Source organism: Bubalus bubalis, chromosome 10 (assembly GCF_019923935.1).
Source record: "Bubalus bubalis isolate 160015118507 breed Murrah chromosome 10, NDDB_SH_1, whole genome shotgun sequence".
Classification (NCBI taxonomy): Eukaryota; Metazoa; Chordata; class Mammalia; order Artiodactyla; family Bovidae; genus Bubalus; species Bubalus bubalis.
Genome location: NC_059166.1, coordinates 62555569 through 62568578, shown reverse-complemented (window position 1 = coordinate 62568578; position 13010 = coordinate 62555569). Strand labels below are relative to the sequence as shown.

Genomic DNA, 13010 nt, shown 5'->3' with positions numbered 1-13010 from the left:
AATTTAAGCTGAAACAACACCCTAATATCCAAATAAGAAAACTTTTGCTCAGATAAAAGTTCTCTACAAAATCTAAAGGAAGGACATTTCAGACAGAAAAGGAATTCTTTCTCAAAAAGTGCATGCCAGAAAAAAGTAACATCAGGACCTCCCTGGTGGCCCACTGGCTAAGACTCCAAGCTCCCATTGCAGGGGGCCCGAGTTCCATCCCCGGTCAGGGAATTAGATCTGTTATGCCAATACTAAGACCCAGCACAGACAAATAAATAAAAATTAATACATATTTTTTTAAAAAAGAAATAAGCAACAACAAAACCCAGTAGTTCCGGTATATCAATATGCGGCTAAGACTCTCCCTTGAAGCTTCACAGTCAGGGCCACGTTCCCAAGGGGAGGCCTGAGGGCTAATCTCTTTTTCCAAACTGAGTGACTGAGAGGTCTTCTAGGGACCTGGAGACTGTGTCTGGGAGCGAGTTTTGGGAAGGCCAGAGCTGTTTTTGGTCTTGAGCTGCTGGGACACTTGATCCTCCCATGTAGGTTCAGTTAAGGAGCCCTCCGTGAGGCTAGCAAATAAGCTGGGACTGGTGATTTCAACACAGGCTATAGCCTGTAAGTGAACACTGAATCTTGCCTCTTTCCTTAGGAGTTTGCTATTATACTCTATCAGAGAAAAGTTCTGCACTCCTAAATCCAAATTACTGACCTACTGTAAAACTGCATGACCCTATAGCCATGTGCCAGGATTTCTTCATGTATTATTAGTCCTAAATGCTGAGCGTACTTTGCCCTGTATCTGAACTCTGATCAGAAGAAAAATTCAAAAGCCAATGATTTAAAGAATTTCAGAAACTGAGATGAAGTAGCCCCTTAAGTATATTCTTCCAAATTGTCAAAAGACATTATTTGAATGTACTGCTCTCAGAGAAATTGGATCACAAGCAGCTATGTATTTCTACATGTAGATTTAAAAATCATATTTTGAAAGTTCACTATTTAAACAACTATTGGCCTCATTTTCTGAAACTCCTGAGAGTCCATAATTTCAACTCAGGTCAATAAGGAATGGTTTCCTCATTCCAAATGGTCTTCTACCACTGGGGTTGAAAGAATGGGGCTCCCCTCATTGGGGGGGGGGTGAGTGTTTATAGTTTTAAATCTTTTACTAATATTTCAGTTGTCTACAGTTGAGAAATACACCCTGTAATATTCATACAGAAAAAGGAAATGCAAAGCCACTTCTGTTTGGCCTGGAGTGAATCACCAGACCCCCCAAGCTCCAGGAGAACTGGGCCAGCATCAGCTGGTTTCCGACAGAGCATCCTCAGAGCCTGGCACCCACAGTTCAGTTCAGTCGCTCAGTCATGTCCAACTTTTTGCAACACCATGAATCGCAGCACGCCAGGCCTCCCTGTCCATCACCAACTCCCGGAGTTCACTCAGACTCATGTCCATCGAGTCAGTGATGCCATCCAGCCATTTCATCCTTTGTCGTCCCCTTTTCCTCCTGCCCCCAATCCCTCCCAGCATCAGAGTCTTTTCCAATGAGTCAACTCTTTGCATGAGGTGGCCAAAGTACTGGAGTTTCAGCTTTAGCATCATTCCTTCCAAAGAACACCCAGGGCTGATCTCCTTTAGAATGGACTGGTTGGATCTCCTTGCAGTCCAAGGGACTCTCAAGAGTCTTCTCCAACACCACAGTTCAAAAGCATCAATTCTTCGGCACTCAGCTTTCTTCCCAGTCCAACTTTCACATCCATACATGACCACTGGAAAAACCATAGCCTTGACTAGATGGACCTTTGTTGGCAAAGTAATGTCTCTGCTTTTCAAAATGATATCTAGGCTGGTCATAACTTTTCTTCCAAGGTGCTCCACAAATGTCTACAGAATGGGGTTAGGAGGTGAATCATGGATTTCTTTTTAAGCAAAGGGACTTGTCAGGCACAAAGTCCTAGAACAGCCAGTCCACATGATTGGATACTGTAGCATATGCTCTACAGATCCAGCAGATGTGAAGGAGGATATCCAGAAAAGGCAGTATGGCGTGGCTGAGGGAGTCCAGAACCAGACACGGGTGCCTGGCGGCCAGCTCTGGCCTGCCATTGGTCAGTGGTGTAACTGCAAGCCCCTTAGTCCACCTCCCTGGTCTTCGCTTTTACCACAAAGATTCCTTCCATTCTAAGGCTATAATTCTCTATATTTACTGATGTTGAGGATATGTCTGCTATACTGGCTTTAGAAGAAAGCGGGAAATCAGTGGTTAAATACATACTGCATTCGTTCTTTAAAACATAGCCATGCATCAAACCAAAACAATTAAGTTGTTTTATAATAAAAAGAGATTATGTTAATATCACCTACCTGGCTCAGCCCCAAATCATCCATCAGTATTCTGCTTTGCTCCAACTCACTGTCATGATGATCATACAAAAATAAGCTTGATATAGGAGCTGATGCAGAGCAAATTATGCGCACCTGAAACACAGAAAACGAGCAAATGGTGTTACTCCTTACCTTTAACAAATTGAAGGCAAAAACAAATTTCTCATAAAATAAAAAAATATTTTATAACAGGGAGCTTAAGATTTTTGCTTTTAAATGGTTCTAAATATATGTAGCAAAATTGGTACTTGGTGAAAATACACTTTTACGAGCTTACAGAATGCATAAAGAACAATGCCTTGAACTTCTCTCTTTCAACCTAAGTAACAGTCTCAACTTCATTTCTGCTTCTACACATTTTCTCCAAGTCCTATCTTTATTTTGGAAAAAAAAATATTTTAAAAGCTTCAATCTATCACATTTTTTCCTGTTTCATTAATCTATTTTTCTAATTAGAGATTTTACCTAAATATCCAAAAGTTACCGTAAAGCTACTAAAATTTTTATTAATCTCCATGTTTTAAAGTCCACAAAAAGAGCATAAGCAAAATGTGGCTGTCAAAATTTCAAAACTGGCAGGACCCATCTACACTATATCTTCTTCATTAATGAAAAAAAAATCTTGCATAAATAAGTGAATATAGCATTTCTTTAAAGTGGATTTCAATATTTGGGAAGCTTTTTTTTTTTTTTCTATTTCTGGAATATCTCTAAAATGTAGATACACACACCACATAACCTATGGTCAGATAGCCTGGGATCACAGATGTTTCCAAATGTATTTTTGAAACAAAATACTTTTTTTAGGAAAACCTTTTGACCATTTTCATACTTTTTCTAATAGTCTCTTTAAAGCGCTATTTTTAAACTGCACAGCACTTTACAAACATTCCCCCGCAGCTTACATCACCTTCTGAAGGAGGCAACAAAGGTTTTAGGGGCCGCTCCAGGCCTGGAGAGCCTCAGCTCGATACCAGTCCTGATCTCTTCCAGTTCTAAGTCCAGTGGCTTTTCCATTACCTCTGAGGTTGACATCTTCACTTGACTGTGTGAAGCCCATCTCTGTGCGCATCCGAGATGCTCTCCTGATGCACCGTTACCCCCTTGCTGCACATGTGACAGCTAAGTCCTGTGCACCGCTCCTCTAATTACACCCCGAGTTACCAGAACCTGCATTTATACCAGCATCCAGCCAGACATCCTTGAAAAACACTAAGCTTGGCATGAATATTTCTTGATTACATAAGTGTTTGAGTGAATATCCATGTGTAATCACACACCAGAAACTGCTTTCACAACTTAATAAATTTTATGTCTACTAGTTTAAAACATACTCTTCCTGATGTTTCAGGAGATCTGAATTTGTTTTCAGGATTCACAGCCATCCTTTTAAAATCATTATTTAAGTAAATGTGCTGATATCCATGGACATAGGAGCTTGGTGGGCTACAGTCCAGGAGGCTGCAAAGAGTCAGACATGACTGAGCACACACGCGCTATCAGTATTTTAAAACAATGTATTGATGTTTGGGACTAGTTCTTCCATATACAAATGACCTTCTACCTCCTCTTATAAATTATTTTAACCACAAATGACACTTTTTTCATTACTTAGATGGAAATGTCCTTATTTCACAGATTTCTACAAATGCATTCTAAAACAATGTCTGTTTAATGCTTCCAATTTCTGAAATAAGAATTTTGGCTACGTTTTGAAAAGAGTATAAACTTTAAATGTGTGCTTTAGTTAAAGCAAATGTTAGGAGAGTAGTTCTGACATTCCATCATATTGCCAGAAAAATCTTTTTGTCTAATGAAGAAGTGAAACAGTGTGGGGAGGTAGGATCGGGGAGGGCAGGGGACTGAGGGGTAGGGATCATAAGCTTTCAAAAATAAGAGTTTATCAATCTGCCCCTCTAAGAGCCACCTACCAGTGCACCCCTCCCACTTTCTTCTTGAAACATTGCCCTCTGAAAACAGACTGCTACCTCTGGGCAATGTATTCCAGACCCCACATGATTATTTCAGAGCAGAGTCTCTTGATGAGTAATCCAGAAGGAGACAAATAACAGACCTTGATCCCCAGCCCTGGTGTTCTCAGCTTCCTGCTCACAGGGCCCCCTGAGAGCAGGCAGCAGATTCTGATGGCACTCACTAAGGTACGTTGCCTTTCATGCTCAGGCCCATCACAGGGCCTGTGCTGCCAACTCCCCACTCTGCACGTGGACCCCAGCCATCACAGCTCAGTGTTTACGAGCCGCACCTGAGGAGCTGATGAACCAGCAGGCTCCAGGCCCCGTCCCTGGTCTTCATCTGCTGGTGTGGGGTTGGGGTGAGTTCAGGAATCTGGATCTTAAGGAGCTCAGATGATCCTGGTGCAGCTGGTCGTCAGAAGGACTTCCTCAGCCTGGCCCCAGTTCCCATACAAAGATCAGTCTACAGTCCTGCTGGACCCTCACAGCACCAAGTCCCCTCTCTCTCCAAGAGAACATCCCACACTCAGTTCTCAGAACATTTACACTCAGTTCTGCATACATTTAATCAGTGTCTCTTCAACACCTGACTATCAGCTCCATGAAGGCAGGCAGCATGCCTGGCTTTGCTTGTCACTGAATTAGCACTGTGCTTGGTGTGAAGATTGCTGAATGAATGAATAAAGGAAACATTAAGAATCTCACCTCTCCCTCCCAGCAGATTCTGGTACTTTCTCCTCCCCTCAAGGTCCCTTCAATTTTAGAATCACTGTTCTATTTCAGTACAAGGAATAAGGAGGGAAAACTGTATCTAACGGTAAAACAATATTTCACTCTTAACTTGAAGCGGTACTTTAACTTTACTGTAAGTAGATTTACAGGTATATATTATTATCAGTGGCTCGTTGGTGTTGTTGTTCAGTCATGTCCAGCTCTTTCCGACCCCATGGACTGCAGCACGCCAGGCTGCCCTGTCCTTTACTGTCTCCTGGAGCTGGCTCAAATGAACGCCCGTTGAGGCGGTGACGCTAGTGGCTCACCCCCACTGAAAGCTCACCATGTGCCGCACAGCGCTCTAAGTATTTTACCTGCTCATTCCCTCCTCGCAACAATCTCATGAGGTAAATACCATTCTTATCCCCTTTTCCTAAAGAAGGCAATTCAAGCTAAGTTGGTCTTCAAGGCAGTCAGCTTGGTCCCAGGGTCCACTCCTTAACCACTAGGCAATAATGCCTCTGATGAATGGACAAAGGCTCGGCGACCCATGCTGGTAATAAGACAACTGGGTTTTTCTTGCTTGTTTAGGGACAATGATAGTTACTGGGGTTTCCAAGTCAGAGGGAGAGAAAACTCTAATACTGAGAATGGCCCTTTAGTCATTCATTCATTCATTTTGTTCATCCATTATTTCACCAGTCCAACAACTGATTCACACGACCAATGTTTACTGAGCACTCTATCTAGGTAAGGCACTGTGCTGTGCATCCTCACAGACAGAGCACATGATACACAGGCGGATGATGGGATTGGGCACATAGCAGCGTCTTGTGATGGGGTATTAACACAGTATGATCACCATTACCGCCACCACCAACAGTGCTTGTGCAGCACCGGCGTGTACCAAGTGCTGTTCTAAAAGATTTACCTGGATTAGTTTCTTCTGTCCTCAAGATAATTCTCTGAAGTAAATACTACTTCAGAATAGTATCTTCGATTTGTATGTGACAAAACTGAGGCACAGAGAAGTAACGTAAGTGGTAGACCAGGATTCCAGCCCAAACAATCTTGCTCCACGGTCCAGAATGTTCAGTTCTGAGAAAATGCACCACATCCTTACCTTGAAATCATAAAAGTTATCAATGAGAGTTATGAATCTCCGAGCTTGGGTCCTCTTTGCCAGGGTAAATTGTGGAATGTTTCGTAAAAATACTGTATCAAAATTCTTTGACAGTTCCAAATAGTCACTGGCTCCAAGTGGCTATAATTAAAATGAAATACAGAACAGAAAATTGAAATAAGTCAATTCTGGTTGAAAATATCTCTTTTTCTCATCACGGTGTGATCTAGGTATAGCTTTGAGGTAACTTTACCAAACACAGTGGTGTTTTCAGAGCAGGCTGAGGACAGTGTACACCCTACTTAATAGGGATATAAACAGAAGGGAAGAGAGAAGACGAGCACATGGTGGGCCATGAAGAACAATTCCAGCCATCTCAGCTGGCATCCTGTAGGCCCACATCCTAAATCTGGTCTTCATTGTTTTATTTCTATGACATGACTTTGCTGCTAAGTCACTTCAGTCGTCTCCAACTCTGTGCGACCCCATAGACGGCAGCCCATCAGGCTCCCCCGTCCCTGGAATTCTCCAGGCAAGAACACTAGAATGAGTTGCCATTTCCTTCTCCAATGCATGAAAGTGAAAGGTGAAACTGAAGTCGCTCAGTCGTGTCCGACTCTTAGCAACCCCATGGACTGCAGCCCACCAGGCTCCTCCATCCATGGGATTTTCCAGGCAAGAGTACTGGAGTGGGGTGCCATAACCTTCTCTGATGAAATGACTTTAAACATGTCCAAATGAATGCTTCCTATGACTCAACCGCAAACTGTCACTACTGGCAAACGCAGCTGTCTTATCACAGCAGCTGAATATTATGTCACCACTTTGAAATAAAGACTATGCTCCAGGATACAAAAGCATCAGACAATATTTTTTTGTTTAATTTGAGGTACAATTACTGAAATACAATGTAGTAAACACTGCTAACCTTTGTAGGCAATACCAGAGGGTTTTCTACAAAAGTAGAGCGAGCCCTCGAGCATAGCTTGGTGCACCTGTTACCTCCCCACACAAGGAGGACGCAACCCTCGGGATCCACAGAACCATCACAAAGGTGCTGCCCACAGGTGTAACGTGTTTATTCCTGAAACATGAAGGTAAATTCACGACCGTTATGAACACAATCCACACATTCTCTGGGGTCAGAAACACTCGCAGGAGAGTCACTTCTCCTTTTAAGTTGGGTGTGAATGGCTGTACCCTGTGAACAGGAGCCATGAGCAGGGGTCAGGAGAAAGTTTCTGGCCGTGAGAGAATGCAGAGAGACTCAAAGTCCAGGAGCTGCGCTCAGGTCCCTCTGGAAGCTCTCAGATCCCAACAACTGATCCCTGGGACCCAGATAGCTAAGCCTCTTCAACTTCTGGCAGAATTTATCAATACTCCTCTCTGTTTAAGAATGTCTCCCTTGGACTTCCCTGGTGGCTCAGTGGTAAAGAATCTGCCTGCCAATGCAGGAGACACAGGCTTAATCCCTGATCCAAGAAGATCGCACGTACCACGAAGCAACTAAGCCCGTGTGCCACAACTATTGAGCCTGTGTCCTAGAGCCTGCGAGCTACAGCTGCAGAAGTCCATGTGCCCTAGAGCCTGTGCTCCACAACAAGAGAAGCCATCGCAATGAGAAGCCCGTGCACAGCAACTAGAGAGTCGCCCCACTCGCCACAACTAGAGAAAAGCCCTGGCAGCAATAAAGACCAAGTATAGCCAAAAATAAATAAACTAAATAAATAAATAATTAAAAAACAAAAAAAGAATGTCTCCCTCGTTTGGGTGGTCATTTGCATTAAAACTTCTGCTTTCAGAAATGTAGATACAACTATGTTTCTGGGAGAATCAGGGAATTGCAAGGAGGGGGAGTCATCCTCACCTTAGAGTCCACCCTTTACACCTGCCACTCTCCTAACAACTAGCTGAAATCAACTATACTCAGAAAATTTTTCCTGCAGGTGTGGGGTGGTAAGAGTAAACTGGAGAGGGAGGCCTTGGGGAGGTGGTTCCCTCAGAAAAGCAGCTCTAAGAAGGATGCGCAGCAACTACGAGCCCAGGGGCACAACACCAGAGAGTGGGCACAAGGAACAGCTGACGCCTTGAAACCTGCTTAGAGACGCCCCTTCTCTCCTCTCCTCCAACAACCAGGTAACAAGTGGGGCCAGAGATGACCCTGTGTTTCCCCATTTCCCTGCGCTGGCTGGACAGCCTCTATTTCTAGACCCAGTCTCTGATCTTAGCTGAGACTCCCCACTCACCTCAGCCACACAAGGGCTTGCACGTGTGGGTGGTTTAACGCTGCTGTCAAGGCTGATGTGGGCCAGGAGGGTGTGTTAACAGAGCAGCTTGGAACAAGAGCTCTACACAGCCTGAGTTTGAATCCTCAGTCTGTCATTTATTAGTGATGTGTCTTTGGCAAGTAACCTCATCTTCCTGTTCCTTAGTTTTCCCATCTGTAAAATGGGAATTGATTCCTATCTCACAGAGTTGTGAGGCTTAAACAAAATAATACATGTAAAGCGTTTAATACAGCACGTGGAATAGACATTACCACTCAACTCACTCTTGCTTTGCTCACTACCCCTGATTATATCCAAAACCCTAAATCAGCCTTTGTGCATTTTCCTGTCCTCACAGTCACAGCAGAAATCAGATGAGATTGTGAAATCCCATATAATGAAAACAATTCCCGGAGGGGCGAGGGGGAAGGCAAGATACAGTGTCTTTGCAGAAAAAGGAGACCTCTACAATATGACACTCGTGTTCTGAGGGTGACGCACACTACTTCTTGGGGATCAGTCAGAATTTAGTGTCTCCTGATGTATACAACAGTCTTGTGGACTCCGTGGGAGAGGGAGAGGGTGGGATGATTTGGGAGAATGGCATTGAAATATGTATAATATCATATATGAAATGAGTCGCCAGTCCAGGTTCGATGCACTATACTGGATGCTTGGGGCTGGTGCACTGGGACAACCCAGAGGGACGGTATGGGGAGGGAGGAGGGAGGAGGGTTCAGGATGGGGAACACATGTATACCTGTGGCAGATTCATTTTGATATATGGCAAAACCAATACAATATTGTAAAGTTAAATAAAATAAAATTAAAAAAAAAAGAATTTAGTGTCTCATCTTTTGTAAATCAGAAAGTATATGTAAAAAAAAAATGTACAGCCTCATTTTAGGTATGCAGTTATATATAATTAAGCTCACTCTTTATGCATGGATATGATTTCTATCAGTATAACTACATGCCCAAGGAAAATCATTATCAGAAGTGCACTGAAGTGCCTAGGGCAGCTGAAAAAGCAGAATTCTGCCCACTCAGCTATTTTTACAAATTATATACCTTTGTCAGTAGGCTTTGCATTTGCCATTAGGCTGGCAAATATCCCTTTCCTTCATATCCCTAAGATAATTATGTGCTCATTCATATAAAGAAAATTAAGCTTAACACAGTTATCTATCTCCTTTAAGAACAATGGTCATTGAGGGGTGGGGAGTTATTGTTTAATGGGTACAGAATTTTAGTTTAGGGTGATGCAAAGGTTCTAGAGATGGAGTGTTGTGATGTTTACACAACATGAGTATAATTAATGCCACTGATCTGTATACTTTTAAAAAATGATTAAAACAGTATATTTTATGTTATGTATTACTTAACCACAGTCACAAATAGTCTTTAAATAAAGGAGAGCTTATTCGTTGCAAAAGAAATTTCAATTTAGGCTATTGAGAAATATCACTTTTCTTTAAAATCATGAAAAAGAAGAATGAAATGTACTAATCAAAGAAGGATGTCTTTTCCCCAAAGAAATCAGCTCCAGAAAGGTTAAAATTAATTTAAAATATAAAGGTTTTTCTTTTTTTTTTAATAGGTATTTAAAAGAGTGTGTTTTCTTATTCCAGCTTCAATATTGAAGTGTCTAAGAAATAACACTCAACAAAGATCCCTAGCATTGAATTTGGGGAGAGATAGGGGTTTCTTATTAATGAGAAACATTATTTTTCATTACTTAAGTAGCTGTGAATGAAAATACCATAGAAACTTTGGAATTATGGTCTGTCAGGTCTATGTGTGACCTTGAAAGAGTCTTCATCAATGTCTGTTTCCTCATCTGTAAAAGGGGGATCATAACCTGTCTCATAGATTTGTCCCAAGGATTTGATGTATTGATTGCATATAAAATCTTACAACAATAGTGGCTGATCAATAAATGTTAGTTAAATATTAATTTGCAGAGTTCACATGAGAAGTATTACACTCAGACACTCGATCATGTCTGACTCTTTATGACCCCATGGACTGTAGCCTGCCAGGCTCCACTCTCCATGGAATTCTCCTGGCAAGAATACTGGAGTGGGTTGCCATTTCTTCCTCCTGGGGATCTTCTTGAGCCAGGGATCAAACTGGAGTCTTCCTACGTCCTCTGCATTGGCAGGCAGATTCTTAACCACTAGCGCCACCTGGGAAGCCCCCATATGAGTAGTAAGTAAAATGATTTATGCACTGTATGCTGTTGGCATACAATAGACACCTAATAAATAGTACCTATTCTTTTATTAGCTTCCCTGGTGGCTCAGACAGTAAAGAATCAACCTGCAATGAGGGAGTGAGTGAAGTCGCTCAGTCGTGTCCGACTCTTTGTGACCCCATGGATTGTAGCCTACCAGGCTTCTCTGTCCGTGGGATTTTCCAGACAAGAGTACTGGAGTGAGTTGCCATTTCCTTCTCCAGGGGATCTTCCTGACCCAGGGATTGAATCCAGGTCTCCCGTATTGCAAGGAGACGCTTTACCCTCTGAGCTACCAGGGAAGCTCAAACTGCAATGTGGGAGACCTGGGTTCAATCCCTGGGTTGGGAAGATCCCCTGGAGGAGGGCATGGAAACCCACTCCAGTATTCTTGCCTGGAGAATTCCCATGGACAGAGGAGCCTGGTGGGCTACAGTTCATGGGGTCGCAAGGAGTTGGACACAACTGAGTGACTAAGCACTATTCTCTTACTAACTATTAAATAACCTTTTCCTCAGCTCACAAAGCCAGGCAAGTGAACAGTTCGACAATCCAGTCTGCCTCTGCTTTTGCACTTACAAGCAACAGCCATTCCCTCTCCCTCTCACTGTCTCTGGTCCACTAAAATATCTGCCCTCCTTGGCACCTCAGCCCTCCATGAAGTCATCCCTAGATGACAGACACAGCGTCTGTCTTGGGCCCTCTCCCTCCCACGTGTCTTGTGAAGGTAATACCATGAGCATTCAATGTGGGGGAAAGCCCCAGGCCCACAAAATGCAGGCCCTCTAATCCAGTACATGTCACATAGGAAGTGCTTAATATTTGTTGAATGCATTGAGTGAATATATGAATAAAATACAACATAGCCTGGGGAGCAGGCTTACTCCTTCTTTTATACCCATTTAGTCACCAAAGAAATTGAAACACCTACCAAAAAACCCCACCTTTTCTTAGTTGGCCCAAATTCCTCACTCCCAAGGTAAGCCTTTGTTGTATACCATAGAATATACATTTAGGAACATTCTAGAAAAGATATAGATCATAATGTAAACACTGGTCATCCTTGGATAGTGGAATGAAAGATTAATTTGTTTGTTATACTTCTTGGATTTTTTGAATAGCAAAACAATAATGCTTTTTTGGAGATCATTTTTATAGTGGGCATCTTATCATTTATGCCTCATCTGTGTGAGATCATTATATTAGTTTTGTCATGGACATTTCTCTTTTTATCTCTAATTTTTCTTTTTATTTATTCTTTCAAAATTTTCTTAATCCACAGATGCAGGATTTTTTCAGGGACATTTAAAAAAATAAATAAGCTGAATGTGTATGTTCTTCTTTAAAGTTTGACAAAAGGAAGATGGATTTGATATTTGGGATAAAATCTGACTTCAGGTAAACAGTTAACATTCAGCTAATGATTCTTTACACCAGGGAGACAAGAGGGGAGGGAGGGGATGGGGCAAATGGCACCATTTCCAAATAGGTCACATTTAGCCCTCATGGCCGAGTACCAAAGTCCCCATAATCAAAGGCCAAGCAATGTCAAAATGCAAGTCACAGGCAGGTTGATATGCTCCCATTGATACCTTATCTTAATTTGAGCAATTTTGATTACCACGTTGTCAGTGTTTCTTTTTCCCGTAATTGTCAGACAATATCCAGTCCCTCTGCATGTGTGTATTACCTCTTCCATCTTCTCTTTCTCTCTCTCCTCCTTCTGCTATTCTAAATGAACCCAAGTTACATTACATCGTCTCCATTTCTTTTATCCTTTCTGTTGTATTTTCCTTTCTTTACACTTCTTCATGATTCATTTTGGATAATTTCCTCTGTTTCTCATGAGCTGTGTTTTATCTGCTCTTAATCTCTATCCACGAAGTTCTTAATTTTGGTTACATACTTTACAGTTCTGGAAATTATACTGCTTCTTTTTCAAAGCTGATCTCTCTCTGTTTATAATTCCTAAATACCTACATTTAAACTTCCAAAGCCTAGCTTTCTTTTTAAATCTCCTTGAATATGTAAGCTTAGTTGTTGAAAATATGAGCTCATAATTCCAATATCTTATGTTTTAATTTTACTGTCTTGTCTCCTCATATGTTTGGTTATCTTTGCGTACTGGATTATATCTTTAATAAAACACTCAAAGAAAAAATTTCAAGTTCAAGACCTGAAGTATTCTCAGCTACTCAGTTCACATAAAGTTTGACTGAAGTCCACAGAGATCTGGTTTAGTTCAAGCTCACATTTATTCCTAGAGTACAATCCTTCAGGGCTCCAACCACAGTGGGGAGGAGCTTAGTAGGTTC

The 13010-nt window shown here is 42.0% G+C and overlaps 1 protein-coding gene across 2 annotated transcripts in view; it reads right to left on the bottom strand.

The window, feature by feature from the left end:
- AFG1L (AFG1 like ATPase) overlaps positions 1-13010 on the bottom strand; it is a 196036-nt gene that overhangs the window by 3420 nt on the left and 179606 nt on the right. For both annotated transcript variants that reach the window (XM_044924365.2, XM_025294689.3), the window contains 2 exons: positions 6193-6333; positions 2362-2475 (listed from right to left, as the gene is read on the bottom strand). In XM_044924365.2, coding sequence (XP_044780300.1) covers positions 2362-2475; positions 6193-6333 — 255 coding nt within the window. The remainder of the gene's footprint in view (positions 1-2361; positions 2476-6192; positions 6334-13010) is intronic.